The sequence below is a fragment of the Ranitomeya imitator genome, chromosome 2 (genome assembly GCF_032444005.1).
Source record: "Ranitomeya imitator isolate aRanImi1 chromosome 2, aRanImi1.pri, whole genome shotgun sequence".
Lineage (NCBI taxonomy): Eukaryota > Metazoa > Chordata > Amphibia > Anura > Dendrobatidae > Ranitomeya > Ranitomeya imitator.
The window spans coordinates 763,274,324-763,287,170 of NC_091283.1; the positions used below are offsets into that span (position 1 = coordinate 763,274,324).

At 42.1% G+C, this 12,847-nt stretch overlaps 1 protein-coding gene across 1 annotated transcript in view; it reads right to left on the reverse strand.

Moving 5' to 3' along the window:
* Positions 1-657: 657 nt before the first annotated feature.
* HELLS (helicase, lymphoid specific) overlaps positions 658-12,847 on the reverse strand; it is a 58,554-nt gene continuing 46,364 nt past the window's right edge. The window contains exons 18-22 of the mRNA XM_069753399.1: positions 8,914-9,030; positions 3,809-3,968; positions 3,086-3,182; positions 1,140-1,216; positions 658-905 (exon numbers count right to left, since the gene is read on the reverse strand). Coding sequence (XP_069609500.1) covers positions 820-905; positions 1,140-1,216; positions 3,086-3,182; positions 3,809-3,968; positions 8,914-9,030 — 537 coding nt within the window. The 3' untranslated portion in view covers positions 658-819. The remainder of the gene's footprint in view (positions 906-1,139; positions 1,217-3,085; positions 3,183-3,808; positions 3,969-8,913; positions 9,031-12,847) is intronic.

The window sequence follows — 12,847 nt, forward strand, 5'->3', positions numbered from 1 at the left end:
ATTTTTGTGTTCTCACCGAAAAATCCTTTTCTCCAAGCTATTCATTTGGGGACACAGCTCCCACCCTGTTATTAGCTTGTTCTTTAATTTGACATGTTATACTCATATCTTGTTATTGATCACCTACTGCTTTTGCACTGAACTGGTTCTCCGAGAGAACGGATCTGTAACGGATGTTGTACAGACTGCACTAACGTAGTGTGAACCTAACCTAAGGGTTTGTTTGTCCAAAGGTTCCGTAGTTTGTTAGAATTAGTGAAATTATTTTTATAACTGAATTTGCTAGGGTTTTTTTAACTATTCATACATCGATATTGTATATTAGATCATACAATGCCTTTATTGCAGAATTTTGTTGTAAAAAATAAATGGAACTAAAATACACGTCAGTCAATTGTAATTTACCATGCCTTGTCTATTTAAAATAAAGTATTTCATTTTGATAACTTGTTTATTCAAAAAACCTTTATGAAAAAACATGGGACTCAGCCACAGGAATCCATTGAAAGATGTGCAATTGTTTCCTAACACATTGGGGTCATCTGTATATTAAAATAACACAATATCTACTATTTAAATGGGTGCACAAATGTAACAAAAAAAAAAGTTCTGTGATTTAGAATGTTTATACATCCTCTGACCACGAATGAAGCCATGTTTAGTATACAAGTTTTATTTATTAACAATATTTAAACTAGACAGACAATAAAACTACTTCCACGGGAAGTTTGATTAAAAGTGCAATAGAAAAATATTTAGCAAACAAAGATTTTTAATTTTTAAAGCCTTTGAACCAAAAGGTCAAATCTAAAGCAAGAATTAGACTTCAATGTCTTCTTTGTCTTCAACTACTGAAAATAGACCATTTTTCTCTTTAGGTGCAGTTTTATTTCCTTTCATTTGTGCTGTAAAAGGAAAAAAAAAATTATATATAAATAAGGGTGTCCTATAGTTACAAATGGAAATTTATTGACAAAACACTGCACACCTTGCAGAATCTGAAAGGTCCTTAGACCCCCCTCCACACTAATGCCATCTGGCAGACAATATTAAAAAGAGGATATAGTTTACTGTATTTCATAGCATAAAGTCAAAAAGACTACATTGTAATTCAATTTAATTTCTTATTATACACTTACCCACAAGATCACTTCTGTCCAGCAGAAGTTCCAGGTCTGTGTCACTAATGACTTTTCCATTTGTCCCCTTCACTTCTCTGTGAGGGGAATAAAAAAAAACAAAACAAAACTCGACTTAAACTACTTTGAGTTTCTCGCAAGTTTTGTAAGCCGTGCTTAAACTAGCATTACCATCAATGTTTTCATCCTCTTTATACAGGTCATGGCCAGAAGTGTTGGCACCTCTGAAATGGTTCCAGAAAATGAAGCATTTCTCTTAGAAAATTACTGCAATTACACATGTTAGACACTTTCTGTAAATTGGAAAAAAAAAAAAAAAAAAAAAAAAAGCAAGGAAAAGAAAGGCAAGTGGATATAATTTTACACACCACCTCCAAAATGGTCTGGACAAAGGAGTGAGGTCCCAGGACACTGGTGTGGTGGAATTTGGAAAAATGGCCGCCGTAGGCATCACATGTGCAGATTGAGATCTCGAAATTCCAGTTGAGATATATATGAAGGTTGTTGATGGGTTATAGGAAGCAAATGATTGCAGTTATTTATTCCAAAAAGAGTGCAACCGGAGATCAAGATGAGGGTGCCAATTTTGTCAGGCATATTTTAGGGGGCTGTGTGTGAAATTTTATTTAATTTGTTCCCCCCCCCCCCCCTTCCTTTGCTTTTTTGCTTTGTTTCCTTTTGTGTATTGGAACAAGTGTATATATTTCTGGGAGAAATACTTCATTTTCTGGAACAATTTAAAGGGTGTCACTTTCGGTCTTGACTGTATATAGCAATGCTATCATATGACACTGTACTTGCGATTGCTCATATTGCTTTTCTACCCAGTTTTTTTTTTTCTTTAATTCATGTAGAAACAGGAAATCTTGTGTCCCTGAATTCATCATTTCCCTCAATTCCTGACCCAGATCTCAGCTCCTCCCCCTGCTAGGGACTTTTGCATTGCCTCCTGGGGAAAACTGACCTGTTTAACTAGCTGAATTTTTCTAAGCTTTATGTAAGTTTTTAAGAATGAGTGTATTTGGCAGAGTCCCACAAGTAGTAATTCTTAATATAATTTTACCTTCAGAACTCAATTGAAGGTTTTGGTGGCATGTTCTTTTGTAAAACCATTGAGATTGGCACATTACCTATAACATCCACTGGAGATTCTCTACACATTACATAAAATCCATTCTGAAATAAAATATTTGCATACAGCTTTCTTCTGCAACCATTTCACTTTAACCAGGGTCAGTCTCAGAATGTTAAAAAAATGAAAATTGTATTTTCAGAAATAGTTATTGTATAGGGAATAAGTTTGATTGCTGGGTATTCATCAACTAGAATTTCCAGCAATCCTGAGAAAGGTGTTTTGCAGACTGCAGATGTGCACACAAGCACAACCTCTTCTCCATTGTCTATGCGACTGATGGAAGAAAGCAGAGAAGGACAGTGAATGGAGTGCAGGTCAAGCTAGACAGATCAGCTATCCCATATCCTTCCTATGGACAGGAACTCTGTTCTGGGACTACCCTTTTGTCCATTTAAAGGTCACCAAATACTAAAGTCCCCAATATGTTTTAAGCTGAATACATAGGTATTACTGATTTTCTGCCTTTGTGAAAGGCCTTCTGCCTAATAAAATTGCTATATAACTGCACTACTCAAAATCCCATTTGGTGGAACACTTGATCAGACCGATCCATCAGCCTACATCTGAAAAACAGTTTTAACACAGACAGGCTTCGTATCCATATTGAGAGCAAGAAAGCTGTGTAAAAATTAAAGTACAAAATCACCACTTAAACTGGGTTGGCAACTTTAAAATGTTTAATATTGCAAAACAAAATGGGAGAGCATAAGGAAGTGGAGATTATATTAATTGCATTTATTAAACAAATCTCTTGAGGCAGATGTTTTTAGAAAGGAAATATTCAGGAAGAATGGAATCGTTTAATACCTACCTTTCATGATCCCGGGACTGAAGTAATTCAAGCAATTCCTTAGGATCTAAACAGTTTCTAGACTGATTAATCCCAGTCTGACCTCCTTTAAATTTATCTGTTGAAAATAAAGCGACCTTAGATTTTAGCAAACTTCTACAAAGGAAATAAGCACGCTTTTATTTATTTATTTTTAAAGCATTTCTGGCAGATTTACTGAACGGGCTAATTTTATATTTTGAAAGTTTGGACTTTACGGATGGGAGACTGCTATATTTTTTATGGGAAAAGAGATTCTAGTACCCTTAGTAGTCGCGGTCATTAGATCACTGAACATCAAGGTATTGCTGCATATAGTGTAAATTATACTGTCCCATGATGCTCAACCTGTGGCTGGGCTTCACAGGACTATAAAGATGGCAGCCTTAAGCAGGCCCCAATTGCCATGACAGCCCATCAATATGTTGGAGGGCCGACAGAGGCATGTACACGCACACTGTCTACTGCTCCATTTACATGGCACTGTCAGATTTAACTGGTTGTTTCTATCAGTCAGATCTCTGCTCAGACAGCTACTGTTAGGTGGTATCTACTCCTGAGCACCACCCACACGTTGATGAACATGTACTTCATTTTGTGGTAGTTACTCAGAAAATTTCTATAGAAAAGCAGCTAAACATGTGAAATCATTGGGGGGGGGGGGAGGAATTTGAGTGCAGTTAAGCAAAGTCATGAAATACATACTTTTGTGTATCACCAGCTTCTCTAGTTTTCTTTTCGCAGCAGCTCTTTCCACAATTTTTTGATCAATTGTATTAGCAGTCACCAGACGGTAGACAACAACTGGCCTGGTTTGACCGATTCTGTGACATCTGTCCTGAGCCTGCAAGTCTGCTTGTGGATTCTAGAAATATTGGAAAGTGCAATTAATTTAGTCTTACAAAGTGTGAAAATGTACTTGTAGGCGAGTATGTTGAAAGGAGGTGCCCAAATTGAGCCAAAGGCTGGCATACATGCTGTGGACCACATACATTACAGTTTTCAAACCTGTCTATAAAGCACAAGAATAGGTATGATATGAGCATCACCCCAGCACTTAAGGCAAGGTCCCTGACCAGTGTCTTGTACTTGTGTGCTGCATTTACACCTTTTATCAGCGACGCCTTGAGATCACAACTTCTGACAAAGAGTTAACAGTCAAGCTCTCAATGCAATAATCTTTATTTTTATATAGCGGCGCTAACATAATCAGCAGTGCTTTACAGTTTGCACACATTATCATTGCTCTCCCCATCTAGAATCCCTCTCAGTATGTCTTGAATGTGGGAGGAAACCGGAGTACCTGGAGGAAACCCACGCAAACACGGGGAGAACATACAAACTCCTTGCAGGTGTTGTCCTTGGTGGGATTTGAATCCAGGACTCCAGCGCTGCAATGCAAGCTGAGAGCCAGAAGAAGGTCCTCAGACTTACATAAACCCCTTCATGACCCGGCCATGTTTTGCAATTCTGACCAGTGTCCCTTTATGAGGTAACTCAGGAACGCTTCAACAGATCCTAGCGATTCGGAGATTTTTTTTTCGTGACATATTGGGCTTCCTGAGAGTAGTAAATTTAGGTCAATTTTTTTATTTGTGAAAAAAAAAAAAACAGAAATTTGGCGAAAATTTTGAAAATTTCGCAGTTTTCAAATTTTGAATTTTAATTCTGTTCAACCAGAGTAATGTGACACAAAATAGTTAAACATTACCCACGTGTCTACTTTACATCAGCACAATTTTGGAAACAATTTTTTGCTAGAAAGTTATAAGGGTTAAAAGTTGACCAGCAATTTCTCATTTTTACAACACCATTTTTTTTCAGGGAAGTCATTTTGAGGTGTCTATACGATAGAAAATACCCAAGTGTGACACCATTCTAAAAACTGCACCCCTCAAGGTGCTCAAAACCACATTCATGAAGTTTATCAACCCTTCAGGTGCTTCACAGCAGAAGCAACATGGAAGGAAAAAATGAAAATTTCACTTTTTAGTCACAAAAATGATCTTTTAGCAACAATTTTCATTATTTTCCCAAGGGTAAGAGGAGAAACTGGACCCCAAAAGTTATTGTACAATTTGTACTGAGTACGCCGATACCTGTGTGTGGGGTGGTGGGGTGGTGGGGGGGGGGTTTGGGGAGAAAGGCAACCACTGTTTGGGCACACGGCAAGGAAGAGAAGGAGTGCCATTTGACTTTTTGAATGAAAAACCGGCTCCAATCTTTAGCGGTCACCATGTCGTGTTTGGAGAGCCCCTGTGTGCCTAAACATTGGAGCTCCCCCACATGTGACCCCATTTTGGAAACTAGAATGCCCAAGGAACTAATCTAGATGTGCGAGGAGCACTTTAAACCCCCAAGTGCTTCACAGAAGTTTAGAACGCAGAGCCGTGAAAATAAAATCAATTATTCTTTCCTCAAAATTTTTTTAGCCCGCAATTTTTTTTATTTTCACAAGGGTAACAGGAGAAATTGGACCCCAAAAGTTGTTGTCCAGTTTGTTCTGGGTACGCTGATACCCTATGTGTTTGGGTAAACTACTGTTTGGGCGCACGTCGGTGGCTCGGAAGGGAGGGAGCACCATTTGACTTTTTGAACGAAAGATTGGCTGGAATCGATGGTGGAGACATGTAGCATGTGGAGACCCCCGATGTGCCTAAACAGTGGAAACCCCTCAATTCTAACTCCAACACACCCCTACCCTAATCCCAACTTTAGCCATAACCCTAATCACAACCCTAAGCCCAACACCCCCCCTAACCCCAACACACCCCTAACCCTAATCCCAACCATAACCCTACCAGAAGCCTAACCCTAACCCCAACACACCCCTAACCCTAATCTTAACCCTATTTCCAACCCTAACCCTATTTCCAAACCTAACTCTAAGGCTATGTGCCCACGTTGTGGATTTGTGTGAGGATTTTCCCGCAGTTTAAAAATCCGCAGGTAAAACGCACTGCGTTTTACCTGCAGATTTACCGCGGATTTCCAGTGTTTTTTGTGCGGATTCCTATTGAGGAACAGGTGTAAAATGCTGTGGAATCCGCACAAAGAATTGAGATGCTGTGGAAAATACAACAGCATTTCTGCACGGCATTTCCACCATTGGAACAACGGATTTGGTTTTCCATAGGTTTACATGGTACTGTAAATGTGATTGAAAATTGCTACGAATCCGCTGCGCATCCGCAGCCAAATCCACATCGTGTGCACATAGCCTAGTTCTAACCCCAAGCCTAGTTCTAACCCTAACCCTAGTTCAATAATAAAAGTAAATATATTTTCTTTATTTTATTATGCTCCGTACCTATGGGGGTGATAAGCGATCACAAGCGATCAAAATGTACCTGGAACGAATCTGCCAGCCGAATCGGCGGGCGCACTGCGCCCGCCATATTGGAAGATGGCAGCGCCCATGGAGAAGACAGACGGACACCGGAGCTCGGCAAGTATGCGGGGGTGGGATTGGACAGCCGGGGGGCATCGGCCATGGCTGGATTGTAATATCTCACCCATTTTCATTTCATTACTATAGCTCTGATTGAAAGTGAAACGTCACTTTCAACAGCCAGAGCGATCGTAGCCAAGGGGGGGGGGGGCTCAAGTACCACTTCCTGTCCCTGCAGGTCGGGTGAAATTACAGTTAACCCTTTCACCCGACCTGCAGGAGCGTGATCCGACCATGATGTATATGCTGCGCCACAGGTTGGCTTGGCACAGGTTTTCATGATGCATATGCTGTGTCAAGGGTCAGGAAGGGGTTAAAGTGACCACCAGCTCACTGCAGCAAACACTGTGCTGATATGTGAATATGGCAGCTGGTATGTACATGGTGCAGGGACTTTAGATTAGAAGCACCACTCATATGTTACAAAAAAAAGAAACAAACAAAACTGCACTATTCAAGGATTTCAGCTTAAAAATATAAAACCTTGATTGGCAGACACCATTATTTTCGGTGCTTTGATGGGGGAAAAGGAGCCCAGCAGTGCTGCATTTGAGGCCTGTCCCACACGTCCAGATAATTTCGGTACTGGAAAAATCTGTACCGGAGTTATCCGTGTGCTCACGTGCCACATCAGTGTGCCGAACGCACCGTGCAGGAGACAGCGCTAGAGATAAGCGCTGTCCCCTGCTTTGGGTGCTGAATTCAGAAATCATTCCTTCTTCCCAGCAGCGTTCGCTGGAGAGAAGGAATGAAAAATCTTTTTTTTTTTTGTTAAAATAAAGTTCCCGGTAATCTCCCCCCTCCCACCCCCTGTGCGCCTGCCGGCATTAAAATACTTACCCAGCTCCCTCGAAGCTTTTTCTCAGCGTAGCAGCTCTTCCTGTATGAGCGGTCACGTGGTGCCGCTTATTAGAGTGATGAATATGCGGCTCCACCCCTATGGGAGGTGGAGCCGCATATTCATCACTGTAACGTGCGGCACGATGTGACCGCTCATACAGGAAGAGCTGCGATGCTGAGAGGATGGGAGCATCGAGGGAGCTGGGTAAGTTTTAATGCCAGCGGGCGGGCGCACAGGGGGTGGGAGATTACCGGGAACTTTATTTAAAAAAAAAAAAAAAAGAAAAGAAAAGATTTTTCATTCCTTCTCTCCAGCAAACGCTGCTGGAGAGAAGAAATGAATGGGGCTTCAGCACCACAAGCTGTAGCGCTGTCTCCTGCACGGCACACGGACAGCATCCGTGTGCGGTACGTGTTTTACACGGACCCATTGACTTTAATGGGTCCGTGCATTCCACAAACAACACGGTCAGTGAAAACACGCTGACGTGCAGAGACACATTGATTTTAATGGGTCTACGCAAGTCAGTGTCTCCGGTACGTGAGGAAACTGTCACCTCACGTACCGGAGCCACTGACGTGTGAAACCGGCCTTATACTTGGTGTAGCTTTGCTGGTGTGAGGTTTGAGTCACCATTTACAAATTGCCGTGAGACAAATCCTAAACATTTTTAAGTATAAAATATAACCTTTATTCTGTTAATATAGGGCTAACATGCAACATTAAAATCATAGGTTTGTGGTGGTCTGTACTTTTGGAAACCTTTTCCTTTAGTCCTTGATATACAGATTAGTAATCAGTTTTTTTGCTGATAAATTTTTAGACAATTGGATGAATAATAAACCATTCATTTATAGTCTTACTTAGTCTGGATATTCAAAGAGGAGAATAGCTAGTCCCCTTTGTGGGGTATATTTATTTATATTACATTTATTTTTAATCTCTATTGAAGAGATTGTGTCTGATTTTCATGGTATATTACTGGTCCCTTTTGAGATATGGCTACCTGGGTAAGACTGCCCTGATGGAGACAGCAAATTCAGCGTTACCTGAGCAACTATATCCTGAGATTGAACAGCATGAGAACTAGACATTACCTTATAACTGAGTTAGCCAATAAATTAGTGGTTTCTCATTTTTTGTGGCTGAATATTCGTGCAAATAAACAGGAATTACTAATACCCCTCGTATCTCTAGGACCAAAGAAAAAGGCTTCCAAAAATACCGACCACAATAAACCTATGTGATTTTAATACAGCACATTAGCCCTATATTACCAGAATAAAGGTTATATTTTATATTTATAAATTGCAGTTGCTAAGGATTTCTAAAGAGTAGATTTAATAACCTACGCCGATTCTTTTAGACAGATTTTGGTTTTATTAGGTCAAGATCACATTTAGAAATCACACTTTGCACTGGCCTACCAGGCAGGTCTATAAATAATTTGGAAATAGAATGGGTACAGTAAATTGTGTTATGCGCAAGACCTCTTTACAGAACCAAGTGAATGCTTACCCAATCACTGTCATAAATGATAACTGTATCTGCTGCTGTTAGATTGATTCCCAGACCTCCCGCACGTGTGCTGACCAGGAAAATGAAAACGTCAGGGTCTGTGTTAAATTCTCTCATCTGGAAAACAGAAGGTTGTTCAGATGTCAAAGCCAATAATTTTTGCCAGTGCTTAGTGTAATGCAGAAAGCCATCTTTCCAAATACACAAGGGCAAAGAACAAAAGCCAAGCCTCATCTAAGGCATAATTAAGAATCATTTTAATGAAAGCCCAATTTTAAATACCCATTGTTTTAATTTCTCCACATTTTGTAGACAGGCTTGCTATTGGGAAAGGGTGGTGGGGAGCGAGAAATAGTAACTGCGGCTTTTGGCAGTCACGCGCACCACCGGTGCTCTGCTTTGAGTAGAAGTAGGGCGAGACTGGGTGTCGGCAAGACAAACAGCTGAGTATTCCCGTAGAATGTAAGTCCGCAAGGACAGGGTCCTCTCCCCTCTGTACCAGTCTGTCATCGTAATTTTGTGTACTGTAAACGATATCCAACGCTGTATGTAACCCCCTTCTCATGTACAGCACCATGGAATTAATGGCGCTATATAAATAATATTTGCAATGAAATACATTGTCAGCATCTTTATGTTGGTTAAATGATAATGTGCATTTTGATTTGAAGAGAGCAGCAACACCACTCAGTTCTTCGTTTCCTGGTCAATTGTTACTCCAAATGTAAACAGGAGCATCATTCACTGGCAGCAAACACATATTAAAATGTTCTAGAAAGCTAATTGCAAGTACTGATACAATTTAATATGATTCCTTCATCAAATCAATGGTAAAAACTAGAGTTGAGCGACCTTGACCTTTTTAGAGTCGAGCCGGGTTTCGCGAAACCCGACTATCTCAAAAGTCGGGTCGAGTGAAATCGGCCGATTATGACGTAAAGTCGGGATCGACCGAAACACGAAACCCAATGCAAGTCAATGGGGCAGCATAGTCGGCAGTGAGTGGGGGCCAGGAAAACACCTAGAGTGCCCATTTTAATGTCAAAACCATCCATTCTTCTTAATGAAGCTTGTCAAGCGTAATTTACCTTATAATAATTGGAAGGCATTTGAAATTGGGGGTCATTTGGCTAAAGTTGTGGTGGGTAGGGCTGGTTCAAGTAATTAGTGGGCCCAGGAAATCTGGACCACGTCACGGCAGTGGAGCAGGGAGAGGTAAGTATTTCAACTTTGCAAGTGCTGTGAACCTGAGCAAGCAGGGGGGGCCCACTCGTTGGCATTGGCACTGGCACAGGGCCCCTCAAAGTACAGCGGTGTGTTTGCACGGCGGGGGCGCCTCCCACCGGCAGCAACACTTTTGCGTACTATGAGAGGCCCTGTGCCAGTGACGTCGCCAACTAGTATTCCTCCCCCCACCTGATGAAGGAACCTGCACTTTCATCTGCACCTTCCTCTTTGTCCCCGTGTAAGGTGGTATGGTATGCGGGAAGAGCAACCTGACTTTCAGCAGGGTCACAATGTTGTTGTGTAGCGTGCACGTGGAATGTTGCGTTATGGGTCAATGTACCAGCAGACTCATCTATCACTGGCTGGGCAATGGGCAGGATGAGGAGGAAACACAGATATAGGCCCAAAGAATAAAGTTGGCTAAATGCAGTTCAAAATTGGTAACACAGGAATAACCAGGGGGCATTGCAGTGGAGGACAACTGGAATGAGAGGCTGACCGAGAGTAGGCCCAAATCAGTAAGTAGTCGAAATGCAGTTCAAAATTGGCAACCGTAGTAAACAGGCGGCACAGCTTTGTTCAGTGGAGGAGAACAGCAAGGAGTGGCAGACACCGATAGTAGGCCCCAACCCAACTAGTAGGCCAAATGCAGTCTAACATTAACAACTACTTAACGAGCGCCTGAAAACGGAATTTCAGGACAGGAAACCAGGAGAACAGCAAGGAGTGGCAGACACCGATAGTAGGCCCCAAACCAACTAGTACGCCAAATGCAGTTGTTCCGCTTAACCACAATTTAATGAGAGCCTGAAGATAGAAGTTCAGGAAAGGCAACCTGGAGAACACCTTGGAGTGGAACACACCATCTCTCTACACCCCATACCCAATTTGTAGGCCTAATGCAGTGTAGTTTCCCAAGAACTACTAAACAAGAGCCGGAAGATCGAAGCTCAGGAAAGGCAACCTGGAGAACACCTTGGAGTGGAACACACCATCTCTCTACACCCCATACCCATTTTGTAGGCCTAATGCAGTGTAGTTTTCTACAACTACTAAACGAGAGTCGGAAGACCGAAGCAATGGCAAGGAAACCTGGGGAACACCTTGGAGTGTAACACACCATCTCTCTCCACCCCATACCCAATTTGTAGGCCTAATGCAGCCTACTTTCCGACAACTACTAAACGAGAGCATGAAGATCGAAGCTCAGGAAAGGCAACCTGGGGAACACCTTGGAGTGTAACAAACCCTCTCTCTACACCACGGAAGGGCTGATTCTTAGGAAGGAAGGCTGTCGGAAAGAAGCAGGGCGCGTCCGAGGGCGATTATATTCTTATTAGGTATATACTCACCCTCGGACGCGCCCTGCTTCTTTATTTGTAATGAATGTTTATTTGCAATGTGGTTTTGACTTACTCTATTTTTTTGGTAAATAATGATTTTATTATTTTCATTGTTTTGCATCTTCTTGGCAATAATATAAAGAAGACGCGACAGGACAACACTCGGTGGATGCCATATCTGTTTTAAATTGAAAAAACCTTTCAGTTAACTACTTGCAGGAGAAAGTTATTGTAGCTGGTGGCCATTTTTAGTACTGTACCAGATTTTTGTTGTATGTGTTAAATGTTTTAATGTTAAAATGTCTGCATTTGATATCTCTCCAGTATTTTCTTTTTTATAAGCAAAATACTTATTTTTATATTTTCTGATGTTGGTTCAAGGGGTACACGGGCAGCAGTAGACAGGTCAGTGGAGGCCTAGTGGAAGGAGGGACCGCAGACAGGCTTCGAAGCCCTAACATAATAAATTGGGCTGGCTGTAGGCAATTTAAAATTGGTTCCAGGGGAACACGGGCAGCAGTAGACAGGTCAGTGGAAGGAGTGACCGCAGACAGGCTTCGAAGGCCTAACATAAGAAAAATGTCAATACAATGGTATTGACAGTGCCAGGCATTGAAGGATGTCAGCGCATAGACTAAACATTGGTGGAGCTGTGAGAGAAAATTTTGCAAGTCGTAGAGCACTGTTTGACCTGGGGGGGGGGGGGGGGTGAGGGACTGTCTTGTGGCCGGCGGTACAGGCCCAGGGCCCCTCATCGGTGTGTCTGACGTTGGGTGCGCACCACCACCGCCAGACACTTTATTGTACTATGAGGGACCTAGTGGCAGTGCCGTCGACCAAAAGTGGGCACACCCACCTCTTCAGACAAACAGTACTCTCACGGGTGCTGGCGCCAAGTGGCGATACCACGGCCCCGTGTGGGGACTTTGGCCATTTAGGGAGGTGTTAACATGTCGGATGCTGGACAATCAGGTGCTGCAAATTACGAGATTGGAAAAGTCGTTCAGAATAGTCCACAGGCAAGACCTTTACATAGGAAAGCTAGGTGTCAGCCGGGCAAGGTGGGGCAAAAGATTTCGAAATCCAGTTGTGGTTCATTTTAATGAAGGTTAGATCATCTACATTTTGGGTAGCCAGACGAGTCCTTTTTTCTGTTAGTATTGAACCTGCAGCACTGAATACTCTTTCTGATAGGACACTAGCTGCCGGGCAAGCAAGCTCCTGCAATGCATATTCTGCCAATTCTGGCCAGTTGTCTAATTTTGATGCCCAGTAATCAAATGGGAATGACGGTTGAGGGAGAACATCGATAAGGGATGAAAAATAGTTTGTAACCATACTGGACAAATGTTGTCTCCTGTCAC